At 37.4% G+C, this 15,635-nt stretch overlaps 1 protein-coding gene across 2 annotated transcripts in view; it reads right to left on the minus strand.

The window, feature by feature from the left end:
* Positions 1–15,635, minus strand: part of AAGAB (alpha and gamma adaptin binding protein) — a 78,181-nt gene that overhangs the window by 52,065 nt on the left and 10,481 nt on the right. For both annotated transcript variants that reach the window (XM_081229011.1, XM_081229010.1), the window contains exons 2-4: positions 1,187–1,377; positions 956–1,052; positions 513–602 (exon numbers count right to left, since the gene is read on the minus strand). In XM_081229011.1, the coding sequence (XP_081085137.1) occupies positions 513–602; positions 956–1,052; positions 1,187–1,377 (378 nt within the window). The remainder of the gene's footprint in view (positions 1–512; positions 603–955; positions 1,053–1,186; positions 1,378–15,635) is intronic.

Below are 15,635 nucleotides of genomic sequence, written 5' to 3' on the forward strand. Positions count from 1 at the left end.
ATAGAAGGTCCAAAGTATAGTAGAAGACAGGTAAGTGCAGAGTTACCCCGGGGGTGTGCATTCTGAACCTATTTGTGGTTTCAAATATCCAAAAGACATACAAATAATATTGACGTGCCCCCTAGGGTTCCTGGGAATTCAACCTCAGGTTACTAGGAATTCAAAATAAGAAACATAAACTTTAACTATTTATGAATATAGATCAAACCCTCCTTTTTTTTGGCAGCAGAGAAAGGATAAGAGACTGGGAAAATGACTAAGATTTAAGGTAGAAATCTCTACCTTTATCCGTAAGAAAAACAAACATTTCAAAAGTCCTAAAATGGGTGGTAAAACCAAATAAATGGATTATTCAATTAACAGACCACATCAATGGATTCTGCACAAATCTTTTCAAAGAGCTAGTGAAAAATGTGTTTTGAATATCACTTTGATTCTTCTTCCCTGAATTAAAATAATCGCTCATATCTGAATCCAAATGCCATGCTTTCTCCTGACACATAAATACTTACCATCCTCCTCAGGCAACTCCTCTGGACTAAGTTCTACTAATTCAAAGCCATGTTTGATACACCACTCTTGAGCCTTCTGTCGGTTTACACCTAAAATAACATGCAAAAGATTCTTTATAAGCAAAAATAAAATAAAACATGAATATTGCTGCAATACTCTCCACAATCTCAAAGTGTTACCTTTAATGTCAATGTTATTCTAAAGGCATACAAAATAAATTAATATAAGGAAAATGATTTCTCAAACCCCAAGTGTCCGTTCTTAAAAAATAAAATGTAAATATTGCAAGATTCCAAAGAGAAATAGCTGAAAATATTTTTGTAAGGTAATAAAATCACACAAGATATACTGTTCTAAGTTAAGGAAACCAATGTATTGTTTACCAAGAAATGGCAAATGTAACAGTGTATGTACCACCTACAATCCCACTGGAGTGCCTTACCATTTTCAGACACTCTATCGCAAACCAAGATCATCACTTCAGGTAACCATGCTTCTGCAAGTGGAAGCCAGGAGGAAACACTATCCAGACCAGATTTCTAGAGGGAGGAGAAAGAAACAGAAACAAAAACAGAAAAAGAAACATTAAGAGAACTCAAAGAAAATGCAAGGTTAAAAAAAACAAAGCACAAAATAATTTCTTATTCAAGGTCCATGGAAAACAAAATCTTACTTGTGTGCTGTCAAAGTAAACCACAAATGCTTGAACAGACTCTGCAATCTCTGCGGTGACGAGAAATTTGTTTGGCACCACACATAGATTGATATCTGCTGAATAGTATTTATTATCAATGGTCCAGGGATAAAACCTCACGGCATCGTTGGCAGTCACTTCCACAATAAGATCTTCTGTTCCAAGGATATCTAAATAAATGATACAATATTACCATGGAAAGTACAAAACCAATATACAATGGTCAATTTTCTCAGTAAGATACCAGATTAATAATTCTCTTTATGCAAGGATTTCAAAGGGCCTTTGATTTATTAGGATATTTTCCTTCTCTGATCATTTGATTATAAAAGTAATGGTGACATAATTCAATTAATTGGCTTTTTTCTTTAAGAACATAAAAACTATTGTGACTAGATTACATAGTAGTAGAGAACAAAACAGTCATCTAACCAAACACCCAGTAAAGAGCAAGCAGAAGAGAAAGAAAAACAGCTACATTTATTGCTTACATACTTTATGGAAGCTGGAAGACTGTGAGAATAGTCAAGAATTTGTAACTATTTTGTACTTACTGCAAGCTAAAAGGAAAATAGGAGCAAAGCTAAACCAGTAACAAAACGGTTACACACAGTCCCTGTGCCAAATGCTGACACATTAATTCAACTAATGAAATAAAAGAATGGATACTGATAAATGACCCCATTCCATTTATATATATTCATCCTTCTTCAGATTCTTTGAAAGCCAACTCAAATTCTTGTTGACAAAGACACTTCTGGCAAATTTTAATATAGAAAGCCAAGCAAATTAAATGATTTAGGAAAGAACCAAATCTTTCAGAAATCCATGTGCAACATGGGTATAACTAGTGAAATTCTTAACAGTAAATTACCAAGTCAGTGATGAACAAATATAGATGTGGTCATGGAACCACTAGAGCATTTTGCTTCCATAATGTCATACAATATTTAGAACTTGAAGAGATATCAGAAATTGTTCTAACCCGAACTCCCATCTCTCACACCCATAACCATAACCTCCATTTTACACAGATGTGGAAAATTAGCTTAGAGAAGTAAAATGACATGCCACTAACTGGGTTATAATAAGAATATACAGCCAAATGGCTACAAACTCCTTTTTAATGCATACTAAGATGAACATATAAAATATTCCTCATGAAAAAGAACACAGCAGGAGGCATAACCCTCCTAGACTTCAGACAATACTACAAAACTACAGTAATCAAAACAGCATGGTACTGGCACAAAAACAGACATGGATCAATGAAACAGAATAGAGAGCACAGAAATAAACCCACACAACTACAATCAATTAATCTTTGACAAAAAAGGCAAGAATATACAATGGAGAAAAGACATTCCCTTCAGCAAGTAGTACTGGGAAATTTGGACAGCTGCATGCAAATCAATGAAGTTAAAACACACCCTCACACCGTACACAAAAATAAACTCAAAATGGCTTAAAAACTTAAATATAAGACATGATACCATAAAACTCCTAGAAGAGGAACATAGGCAAAACATTCTCTGACATAAATCGTACCAATGTTTTCTTAGGTCAGTCTCCCAAGGGTATAGATATAAAAGCAAAAATAAACAAATAGACCTAATCAAACTTACAAGCTTTTGCACAGCAAAGAAAACCACAAACAAAACAAAAATACAGCCTGTGGACTGGGAGAAAATATTTGCAAATCACATGACTGACAAAGGCTTAATTTCCAAAATACACAAACAGCTCATACAACTCAATAACAAAAAAACAAATAACCCTATCATAAAATGGGCAGAAGACCTAAACAAACATTTCTCCAAAGAAGACATACAGATGGCCAGTAGGCACATGAAAAGATGCTCAACGTCGTCAATTATAATAAAAATGCAAATCAAAACTATAATGAGGTACCACCTCACACCAGTCAGAAAGGCCACCATTAAAATGTCCACAAATTACAAATACTGAGAGGGTGTGGAGAAAAGGGAACATTCTTACACTGTTGGTGGGAATGTAAGTTCATGCAGCCACTGTGGAAAACAGTATGGAGGTTCCCCAGACAACTAAAACTAGAATTACTATATAATCCAGCAATTCCACTCCTAGGCATATATCTGGACAAAACTAAAATTTGAAAAGATACATGCATCCCTATGTTCACAGCAGCAGTATTCACAATAGCCAAGACATGGAAGCAACCTAAATGTCCATCGACAGATGAATGGATAAAGAAGATGTGGTACCTATACACAATGGAATACTATTCAACCATTTTTAAAAAATGAAATAATGCCATTTGCAGCAACATGGATGCAACTAGAGATTATCATACTAAGTGAAGTAAGTCAGAAAGGGAAAGACGAATACCATATGATATCACTTATATGTGGAATCTAAAATACAACACAAATGAATAAACCTATGAAACAAAAACAGACTCACAGACAGAGGACAGACTTGTGGTTGCCAAGGGGGAGGGGAGTGGGGGAAGGAAGGATTGGGAGTTTGGGGTTAGCAGATGCAAACTATTATACTATACAAGATGAATAAACAACAAGGACCTACTGTATAGCACAGGGAAACATATTCAATATTCTGTGATAAACCATAATGGGAAAGAATATGACAAGGAATGTATATATATGTATAACCGAATGACATTGATGTACAGCAGAAATTAACACATTATAAATCAACTATACTTCAATAATTAAAAATTATTTAAATATTTAATTTTTTAATATTTTTAAATATTTAAATTAAATTAAAATTAAATATTTAAATATTAAATATTCCTCAAACTCACAATTAGTAAGACAAAAAAACTAGAAGTTAAATTTTAAATTCCAGAGCTAGGATTATATATTTGGAACGTTGCCATAGTTTCTGCTCAACAAAAAGATATGCAGGAATTATTTAGTCTCAAAACTGCTAGGAAGAAACTTCCCTGGTGGTCCAGAGGTTCAGAGTCCGCCTTCCAATGCAGGAGATGCGGGTTTGATGCCTAGTCGGGGAACTAGGGTCCCACATGTCAGGGAGCAGCTAGGCCCGCATGCCACAGCCACTGAGCATGCAAGCCGCAACTGTAAGCCCATGAGCTCTGGAACCCACGTGCCACAACTAGAGAGAAGCCTGCATGCCAGAGCAAAGGATCCCGTGTGCCGCCACTGAGACCCAATGCAGCCAAAAATAAATAAATAAATATTAAAAATTTTTAAAACCTGCTAGGAACGACATATAAAGTGTGTATGTGCGCATGTGCATTTTTTCATTGGTAAACTTTCATTATGTGGTTATTAAGAAGAACTGGTCTGGAGGAGACTTTCAAGATGGTGAAGGAATAAGAAATGGAGATCACCTTCCTCCCCACAAATACATCAGAAATACAACTACATGGGGAACAACTCCTACAGAACACCTACTGAATGCTGGCAGAAGGCCTCAGACTTCCCGAAAGGCAAGAAACTCCCCACGTACCTGGATATATATATTTTTTTCCTTTTTCTCTTTTTGTGAGTGTGTATGTGTATGCTTCTTTGTGTGATTTTGTCTGTATAGCTTTGCTTTTTACCATTTGTCCTAGGGTTCTGTCTGTCCGTCTTTTTTTTTTTTTAATATAGTTTTTAGCACTTGTTATCACTGGTGGATTGTTTTTTGGTTTGGTTGCTCTCTTCTTTCTTTCTTTCTTTTTTTCTCCCTTTTCTTCGAGCCATGTGGCTGACAGGGTCTTGTTGCTCTGGCTGGATGTCAGGCCTGTGTCTCTGATGTGGGAGAACCAAGTTTAGGACATTGGTCCACCAGAGACCTCCCGGCTCCATGTAATATCAAATGGCAAAAGCTCTCCCAGAGATCTCCATCTCAATGCTAAGACCCAGCTCCACTCAACGACCAGCAAGCTACAGTGCTGGACACCCTATGCCAAACAACTAGCAAGACAGGAACACAACCCCATTCATTAGCAGAGAGGCTGCCTAAAGTCATAAAAAGGTCACAGACACCCCAAAACATACCACCGGACACAGTCCTGCCCACCAGAAAGACAAGATCCAACGTCGTCCACCAGAACACAGGCACTAGTCCCCTCCACCAGGAAGCCTACACAACCCACTGAACCAACCTTAGCCACTGGGGGTAGACACCAAAAACAACAGGAACCAAGAACCTGTGGGCTGCAAAAAGGATACCCCAAACACAGTAAGTTAAGCAAAATGAGAAGACAACGAAGCACACAGCAGATGAAGGAGCAAGGTTAAAAAGCCACCAGATCAAAAAAATGAAGAGGAAACAGGCAGCCTACTTGAAAAGAATTCAGAGTAATGATAGTAAAGATGATCCAAAATTTTGGAAATAGAATGGAGAAAACACACGAAACGTTTAACAAGGACCTAGAAGGACTAAAGAGCAAACAAACATGATGAACATCACAATCAATGAAATTAAAAATTCTCTAGAAAGAATCAATAGCAGAATAACTGAGGCAGAAGATGGATAAGTGACCTGAAAGATAAAACAGTGGAAATAACTACTGCAGAGAAGAATAAACAAAAAAGAATGAAAAGAATTGAGGACAGTCTTAGAGACCTCTGGGACAACATTAAACACACCAACATTCGATTTATAGGGGTCCCAGAAGAAGAAGAGAAAAAGAAAGGGACTGATAAAATATTTTAAGAGCTTACAGTTGAAAATTTCCAATATAGGAAAGGAAATAGTCAACTCCAGGAAGCACAGTCCCATACAGGATAAATCCAAGGAGAAACATGCCAAGACACATACTAATCAAACTATAAAAAATTAAATACAAAGAAAAAATATTAAAAGCAGTAAGGGGAAAACAACAAATAACATAAAAGGGAATCCCCATAAGGTTAACAGTTGATCTTTCAGTAGAAACTTTGCAAGCCACAAGGGAGTAGCAGAACATATTTAAAGCGATGAAAGGGAAAAACCTACAACCAAGATGACTCTACCCAGCAAGGATCTCATTCAGATTCAAAGGAGAAATTAAAGCCTTTACAGACAAGCAAAAGCTAAGAGGATTCAGCACCACCAAACCAGCTTTACAACACATGCTAAAGGAACTCCTCTAGGCAGGAAACACAAGAGAAGGAAAAGACCTAAAATAAGAAACCCAAAACAATTAAGAGAATGGTAGTACAAACATACATATCAATAATTACTTTAAATGTAAATGGATTAAATGCTCCAACCAAAAGACATAGACTGGCTGAATGGATACAAAAACAAGACCCGTATATATGCTGTCTACAAGAGACCCACTTCAGACCTAGGGACACATACAGACTGAAAGTGAAGGGATGGAAAAAGATATTCCATGCAAATGGAAATCAAAAGAAAGCTGGAGTAGCATTCTCATATGAGACAAAATAGACTTTAAAGGACACTACATAATGATCAAGGGATCAATCCAAGAAGAAGATATAACAATTGTAAATATTTATGCATCAAACATAGGAGCACCTCAATAGACAAGGCAAATGCTAACAGCCATAAAAGGGGAAATCTACAGTAACACAATCATAGTAGGGGACTTTAACACCCACTTTCACCAATGGACAGATCATCCAAAATGAATATAAATAAGGAAACACAAGCTTTAAATGATACATTAAACAAGATGGACTTAGTTGATATTTATAGGACATTCCATCCAAAACAATAGAATACACTTTCTTCTCAAGTGCTCATGGAACATTCTCCAAGATAGATCATTTCGGATCACAAATCAAGCCTTGGTATATTTAAGAAAACTAAAATTGCAAGAAGTATCTTTTCCGACCACAATACTATGAGACTAGACATCAATTACAGGAAAAAATCTGCAAAAAATAAAAACAGATGGAGGCTAAACAATACACTACTAAATTACCAAGAGAACACTGAAGAAATCAAAGAGGAAATCAAAAAATACCTAGAAACAAATGACAATGAAAATGCGACAACCCAAAACTTATGGAATGCATCAAAATCAGTTCTAAGAGGGAAGTTTATAGCAATACAATCCTACCTCAAGAAACAAGAAACACCTAAAATAAACAACCTAACCTTATACCTAAATCAATTAGAGAAAGAAGAAAAACACCCCAAAGTTAGCAGAAGGAAAGAAACCATAAAGAGCAGATCAGAAATAAATGAAAAAGAAATGAAGGAAACAATACCAAAGATCAATAAAACTAAAAGCTATTTCTTTGAGAAGACAAACAAAACGGATAAATCATTAGCCAGACTCATCAAGAAAAAAAGGGAGAAGACTAAAATCAACAGAATTAGAAATGAAAAAGAAGTTACAACAGACACTGCAGAAATACAAAGCATCCTAAGAGACTCTACAAGCAACTCTATGCCAATAAAATGGATAACCTGGAAGAAATGGACAAATTCTTAGAAAGGTATAACCTTCCAAGACTGAACCAGGAACAAATAGAAAATATGAACAAACCAATCACAAGTAATGAAATTGAAACTGTGATTAAAAATCTTCCAACACACAAAAGTCCAGGACCAGACGGCTTCACAGGTGAATTCTATCAAACATTTAGAGAAAAGCTAACACCCATCCTTCTCAAACACTTCCAAAAAATTGCAGAGGAAGGAACACCCCCAAACTCATTCTATGAGGCCACCATCACCCCGAGAGCAAAACCAGACAAAGATACTACAAAAAAAGAAAATTACAGACGAATATCACTGATGAATATAGATGTAAAAATCCTCAACGAAATACTAGCAAACAGAATCCAAAAACACATTAAAAGGATCATATACCATGATCAAGTGGGATTTATCCCAGGGATGCAAGGATTCTTCAATATACGGAAATCAATCAATGTGATACACCATATTAACAAATTGAAGGATTAAAACCATATGATCATCTCAATAGATGCAGAAAGTTTTTTTTTTACATCTTTATTGGAGTATAATTGCTTTACAATGGTGTGTTAGTTTCTGCTTTATAACAAATTGAATTAGTTATACATATACATATGTTCCCATATCTCCAGAAAGAGCTTTTGACAAAATTCAGTACCCATTTATGATAAAAAAAAAAATATCTCCAGAAAGTGGGCATAGAGGGAACCTACTTCAACATAATAAAGACCATATATGACAAATCCACAGCAAACATCATTCTCAATGGTGAAAAACTGAAAGCATTTCCTCTAAGATCAGGAGACAAGGATGTCCACTGTCACCACTATTATTCAACATAGTTTTGGAAGTCGTAGCCACAGTAATCAGAGAAGAAATAAAAGGAATACAAATTGGAAAAGAAGAAGTAAAACTGTCACTGTTTGCAGATGACATGATACTGTACACAGAGAATCCTAAAGATGCCACCAGAAAACTACTAGAGCTAATCAGTGAATTTGGTAAAGCTGCAGGATACAAAATTAATGCACAGAAATCTCTGGCATTCCTATACATTAATGATGAAAAATCTGAAAGAGAAATTAAGGAAACACTCCCATTTACCATTGCAACAAAAAGAATAAAATACCTAGGAATAAACCTACCTAGGGAGACAAAAGACCTGTATGCAGAAAACTATAAGACACTGATGAAAGAAATTAAAGATGATACCAACAGATGGAGACATATAGCACATTCTTGGATTGGAAGAGTCAATATTGTGAAAATGACTATATTACCCAAAGCAATCTACAGATTCAATGCAATCCCTATCAAATTACCAATGGCATTTTTTACGGAACTAGAACAAAAAATCTTAAAATTTGTATGGACACACAAAAGACCCCGAATAGCCAAAGCAGTCTTGAGGGAAAAAAACGGAGCTGGAGGAATCAGACTCCCTGACTTCAGACTATACTACAGTAATCAAGACAATATGGTACTGGCACAAAAACAGAAACACAGATCAATGGAACAAGATAGAAAGCCCAGAGATTAAACCCATGCACCTGAGGTCAACTAATCTATGACAAAGGAGGCAAGGATATACAATGGAGAAAAGACAGTGTCTTCAATAAGTGGTGCTGGGAAAACTAGACAGCTACATGTAAAAAAATAAAACTAGAACACTCCCTAACACCATACACAAAAATAAACTCAAAATGGATTAGAGATGTAAATGTAAGACCGGGCACTATAAAACTCTTAGAGGAAAACATAGGAAGAACACTCTTTGACATAAATCACAGCGAGATCTTTATGGATCCACCTCCTAGAGTAATGGAAATAAAAACAAAAATAAACAAATGGGACCTAATGAAACTTCAAAGCTTTTGCACAGCAAAGGAAACCATAAACAAGACAAAAAGCCAACCCTCAGAATGGGAGAAAATATTTGCAAACGAATCAACGGACAAAGGATTAATCTCCAAAATATATAAACAGCTCATGCAGGTCAATATTAAAAAAACAAACAACCCAATCCAAAAATGAGCAGAAGACATAAATAGACACTTCTCCAAAGAAGACATACAGATGGCCTAGAAGCACATGAAAAGCTGCTCAACATCACTAATTATTAGAGAAATGCAAATCAAAACTACAATGAGGTATCACCTCACACCAGTTAGAATGGACATCATCAGAAAATCTACGAACAACAAATGCTGGAGAGGGTGTGGAGAAAAGGTAACCCTCTTGCACTGTTGGTGGGAATATAAATTGATACAGCCACTATGGAGAACAGTATGGAGGTTCCTTAAAAAACTAAAAATAGAATTACCATATGATCCAGCAATCCCACTACTGGGCATATACCCAGAGAAAACCATAATTCAAAAAGACACATGCACCCCAATGTTCATTGCAGCACTATTTACAATAGCCAGGTCATGGAAGCAACCTAAATGCCCATCGACAGACGAATGGATAAAGAAGATGTGGTAGATATATACAATGGAATATTACTCAGCCATAAAAAGGAACGAAATTGGGTCATTTGTTGAGACGTGGATGGATCTAGAGACTGTCATACAGAGTGAAGTAAGTCAGAAAAAGAAAAACAAATATCGTATATTAACGCATGCATGTGGAACCTAGAAAAATGGTACAGATGAAGTGGTTTGCAGGGCAGAAGTTGAGACACAGATGTACAGAACAAACGTCTGGACACCAAGGGGGGAAAGCCACGGCATGGTGGGGGTGGTGGTGTGATGAACTGGGCAATTGGGATTGACATGTATACACTGATGTGTATAAAATTGATGACTAATAAGAACCTGCTGTATAAAAAAATAAATTTTAAAAATTAAAACAAAACTACAATGAGATATCACCTCATACCAGTCAGAATGGCCATCATCAAAAATCTACAAACAATAAATGCTGGAGTGGGTGTGGAGAAAAGGGAACCCTCTTGCACTGTTGCTGGGAATGTTAATTGATACAGTCACTATGGAGAACAGTACGAAGGTTCCTTAAAAATCTAAAAATAGAACTAGCATACAACCCAGCAATCCCACTACTGGGCATATACCCTGAGAAAACCATAATTCAAAAAGAGTGATGTACCACAATGTTCACTGCAGCTCTATTTACAATAGCCAGGACGTGGAAGCAACCTAAATGTACATCGACAGATGAATGGATAAAGAAGATGTGGCACATATATACAATGGAATATTACTCAGCCATAAAAAGAAATGAAATTGAGTTATTTGTAGTGAGGTGGATGGACCTAGAGTCTGTCATACAGAGTAAAGTCAGAAAGAGAAAAACAAATACCGTATGCTAATACATATATATGGAATCTAAAAAAAAAAAAAAAAAAAAAAGGTTCTGAAGAACCTAGGGATGGGACAGGAATAATGACGCAGATGTAGAGAATGGACTTGAGGACACAAGGAGGGGGAAGGGTAAGCTGGGACGAAGTGAGAGAGTGGCATGGACTTACATATACTACCAACTGTAAAACAGATAGTGGGAAGCAGCCGCATAGCACAGGGACATCAGCTGGGTACTTTGTGACCACCTAGAGGGGTGGGATAGGGAGGGTGGGAGGGAGAGACAAAAGGGAGGAGATATGGGGATATATGTATATGTATAGCTGATTCACTTTGTTATAAAGCAGAACCTAACACACCATTGTAAAGCAATTATACTCCAATAAAGATGTTACAAAAAAAAAAGAACTGGTCTGCTAAAAATAAAACCTCTTTTTTAACCAAAAAATTCAATTTCAAATAAATTTAAGACTTTACCTTTGACATAAGGCCCCTTTTGAAACTACCTTTCTAAAAATTTTCACCAAAACCAGAATTGTTACTCTTAAATTAACAGGTCTGTGCCAGTATTTGAAAATCTGAGTTTACCTTGTCTCTTTAAGAAATCAGTAGTTCTTTCTGCTTAATTTCTACCTTAAGTTATAGTCTTTTATTAATTATCAATCAATCCCATAGCAGCCAGCTGCAGTGCCCTTCATAATGGAGCTCAGGTAAGAAATAACCAGGAAGAACACATAAGTTATTAAAATCAAAGATTCTGCTCTCATGTAAATGTCTCATAGAAAAAAAAAAAAAACCTCAGATCAAAGTCTATGTTGCATCCAAAGCTAACGTTTCAAACTTCAAGCAAGTGCATTAATATATGCCAATAAAAGCACATATGGAATGAAGGAAAACTGAACCAAGGAGAGTAGCAAAAAATGTATAAACTGATTTCTTTTTTAAGGGTAGGAGGAGCCACCACATGGAATCAGTCTTCATTCACAGGTAATTTTTTAAAATATTGAATTGACTTTTTTTTTTAAGGGGGGAGCACAAAGAGTACAACAATGAACTCACTGTTCTTAAGGGGAAAGTAGAAGGAGCACGGGACTAGTACTCCTACCAGCACCACAGCCAGTTCTTGATATTTCCTAGGCTGGTTGTATTGTTAGAAACTGGAATAAAATGTAGGTTACGGTTTTTTCAAGTCAGTGTCTTCAACTAACATGAAAAAATTAAATCAATGAAGATGTCATATATTTACTTACAAACTGCAATTCAGAATATTTGGATCCATTAAGGATGGTTCATTTTATTAATCAATGTCTAGAATACAAGAGGATAAACCATTGTGTTACTCAGAACTCCTAAAATTTCAATTACATACTGCGGTTGATTTTCAAGTGAGAAGATATTTACTTAACACATACAAAGAAGCTATTTCTTTCTCTTTTCTCTAAATCTAAATGAGAATAGAAACAATAAATTGGGAAAATGAATTTTACCTTTCAAAGTTTTAGCAGCTCCGTGGTCTTTTGTTTTGTTTTCATTCTTTGTGCTGCCTAAAACAATTTGATAGGTCAATTTACTTATCAGATTTTTTTAACATTTTATGTCTAATCAGATACTTTCAGTGAGGCTGCATGTGGGCTTTATTATCACATCTGTGCCATATTAGAAAGAGAGAGAGAAAAGTGAAGATTGGCTCTTTCTAGTTCTTATCATCAACATCATAATGCAGAGTTTAATTTAAAAAATGTAAATGTCTACACTAAATATAGCTTTTCTCCCTCACCCTTTATATTTGGTTTCAAACGTTTAACAAGTTTATTCTTCTCCACATTGAAGCAAAAATCACTCAAATGCTGGTGCACATGGCTAAGAGTTTCCAGAGATCAGTCAGTATAATTCACTCATTTCACAGATAAGAAAACTGAGGGCCAGAAAAAAGAAGCCACTTGCCTAATAGGAGCAGAGCCTAAAACGGAATTCAGGTCGTCAGCATTCTTTCCTACTCTACTGTGGTGTGTTACACGGTACAATACGTAGCGTTTGAGCTAGATCACACTCAAGTGTCTAACGGTCACAGCCAAAACTAACCTATGGGCCTAAGCATCCTCTTCCCTTTCATGAAAACCAAAAATAAGAGCTGGAATGAGGGTACCAAAAGATGTGACCCCACGGTACAACTAACCCATCAGAAAACTGTTGATGGATTTCGAGTATTTTTATGTCAAAAGTGAGTCACAGTGATCTTGTGGGAGTTTTTTGCCAGACAGACTTCCTAGAAAAACCTGCCATGGCCTCTCTTCTTTGCCCTGCACTAAACCGAATTTTGATGTAGTCAAAATGATGCACAAATACAATCAAGAGCAGCTTCTCCCTCCTTCTGCCATTCACTCTGCTGGCAGCCACCTGGTGGAGCTGTAATACATCATTTTTTAAGAGACAAATACTAGATGATGGCCAGCTATGTTATTATGAATGGTTTCACAGCTTAAAATAGTTAATTCATAGTGTTTTCAGATGAGAAGTTAAACGTCAATTCAGTTCCAGTAGCAAGTGTAAACCTTTCCCCCAGCTTTAAGTACAAGTATAAATCTCCTTTCCTGCTTGAGAAACTGTTACATACCGATCAATTCTCCAGCAACTCCTACTTACTTCTCACTTCCTTGGTGATCTTATTTCCCCTATAGTCCCTCCCACTTGGCAAGTTACTGAAGAGATTCCAAAGTTGAAGAAAGCTGTAAGCCAAGGAAGCATTTCAGGTCAGTGACCCAGCACCTCCCTCTTCTTCTTGCCCTTCTTTCTACTACTCCGTCTCTCCTGATGTTCCTTCCCTCAGAAAAAGGTTAATTTGGAAAGCAATCATTAAAGAAAGAGGCAAGAAGCTTTCTGAGGTTCCAAGGCAAATTCACAAAACAGCACAAATACCCAATTTCATACATGCATATATATAAATACAATCCTTACCTTACCCCCTCACCTATCTACCCCAGCCAAAAAAGACCAAATCAGTGCATTCTAAACTCAAGGAACTGATACTGTTTTAGATTATTCATATCTCCTTCAGTAGGAGAATTAAAGACACTTTTTTTTTTTTAATACTTCTGAGCAATAACAGCTGTGAAGTTGTGGCTTGGCACACCAGTTAGATTTTCTTTTCTTTTTTTTTAAACATTCTTTTCTTTATATATATATATATTTATTTTATTTATTTATTTTTTGGCTGTGTTGGGTCTTTGTTGATGTGCACAGGTTTCTCATTGCGGTGGCTTCTCTTGCTGCGGAGCATGGGCTCTAGGCGTGCAGGCTTCAGTAGTTGTGGCACGCAGGCTCAGTAGTTGTGGCTCACAGGCTCTAGAGCGCAGGCTCAGCAGTTGTGGTGCACGGGCTTCTCACTGCAGTGGCTTCTCTTGTTGCGGGGCACAGGCTCCAGGCGCGTGGGCTTCAGTATTTGTGGCACGCAGGCTCAGTAGTTGTGGCTTGTGGGCTCTAGAGCACGGGCTCAGTAGTTGTGGTGCACGGGCTTAGTTACTCCACGGCATGTGGGATCTTCCCAGACCAGGGCTCAAACCTATGTCCCCTGCATTGGCAGGTGAATTCTTAACCACTGCGCCACCAGGGAAGCCCTAAAGACACTTTTAATACCGGTAGAATTAATGTGCACTTAATTAATCATGACACTGATTAACTGATTTGAGACACTGATTTGTGAAGAGTTGTCCAGTGGTTAAATCATATTTTCTATGCCCTGAGGGAAGTGACAGCTGCCACCTCAAATCAAGACGATCCTTCCAGAAAGGAGCACTCTTCTGAGAATACAGTGGGTTTTATTCTTTCTCATAGACCTGAAACTGCCTTTGCAGCCAGGCATCATAAGCTCCCACCCCTGATACCAGTGTCTTTCATGGTACCCACTCCTCTGGGGGACCCACAGTTCCTTCCCCTTCCCTTTGTGATGGCAGCACTACTAACCAGAAAAGTCCGGAAAAGAGAAACAGCACAGACCTGGGGTCAGAGGGACCTGCATTTGAATGCTGGCCCTCAGTGAGAATGACAAATTAATCTCTCTGTGAGTCATCTCCTCGGCTGCAACAGGGGACAAAAACACTCCTCAAATGGCTCCTTGAAGATTAAATAAAACAATGCCCAAGAAGCGCAGGTGGGCGCTGGGCACAGAGCAGGCCCTCAGTAAAGTTCACATCCTCCTCCACAGCTCAGCTTCCTGCACACGTGACAGCACTTCTGACTCTAAGAGGACAGGTTACACACGTGTTGAGGAGAGTTAGTAAGAGACATTACAATTAGGAAATAACAAAGCTGCTCTGGCCCCTCCCTTCCCAAAGTACGCCTTCTCAAATTTTTCTTTTCCACTGTTAAGGCTCAGACTGCGAAAGAAGAGAAAGCAATTAGGAAAAGTATAGGAGGCAGTAGAGTCTGACGTCAGCTGAAGGAGAAAGTAGCTATTATGAAAGAAAAGAATTGAGCAAAATGTGATTTGGGAAAAAATATGACAGCCAGAGTTTTCATTAAACAGCAAGGAGGAAAGACAAAGAGGGACCTTTAAAAATCATAATGGTACCACCACTTCCTTGGTGGCACAGTGGTTAAGAATCCACCTGCCAATGCAGGGGACATGGGTTCCAGCCCTGGTCCATAAGATCTCACACGCCGTAGAGCAGCTAAGCCCGTGTGCCACAACTACTGAGCCTGCGCTCTACAGCCCT

This window comes from Mesoplodon bidens (assembly GCF_964165515.1).
Source record: "Mesoplodon bidens genome assembly, chromosome: 3".
NCBI lineage: Eukaryota > Metazoa > Chordata > Mammalia > Artiodactyla > Ziphiidae > Mesoplodon > Mesoplodon bidens.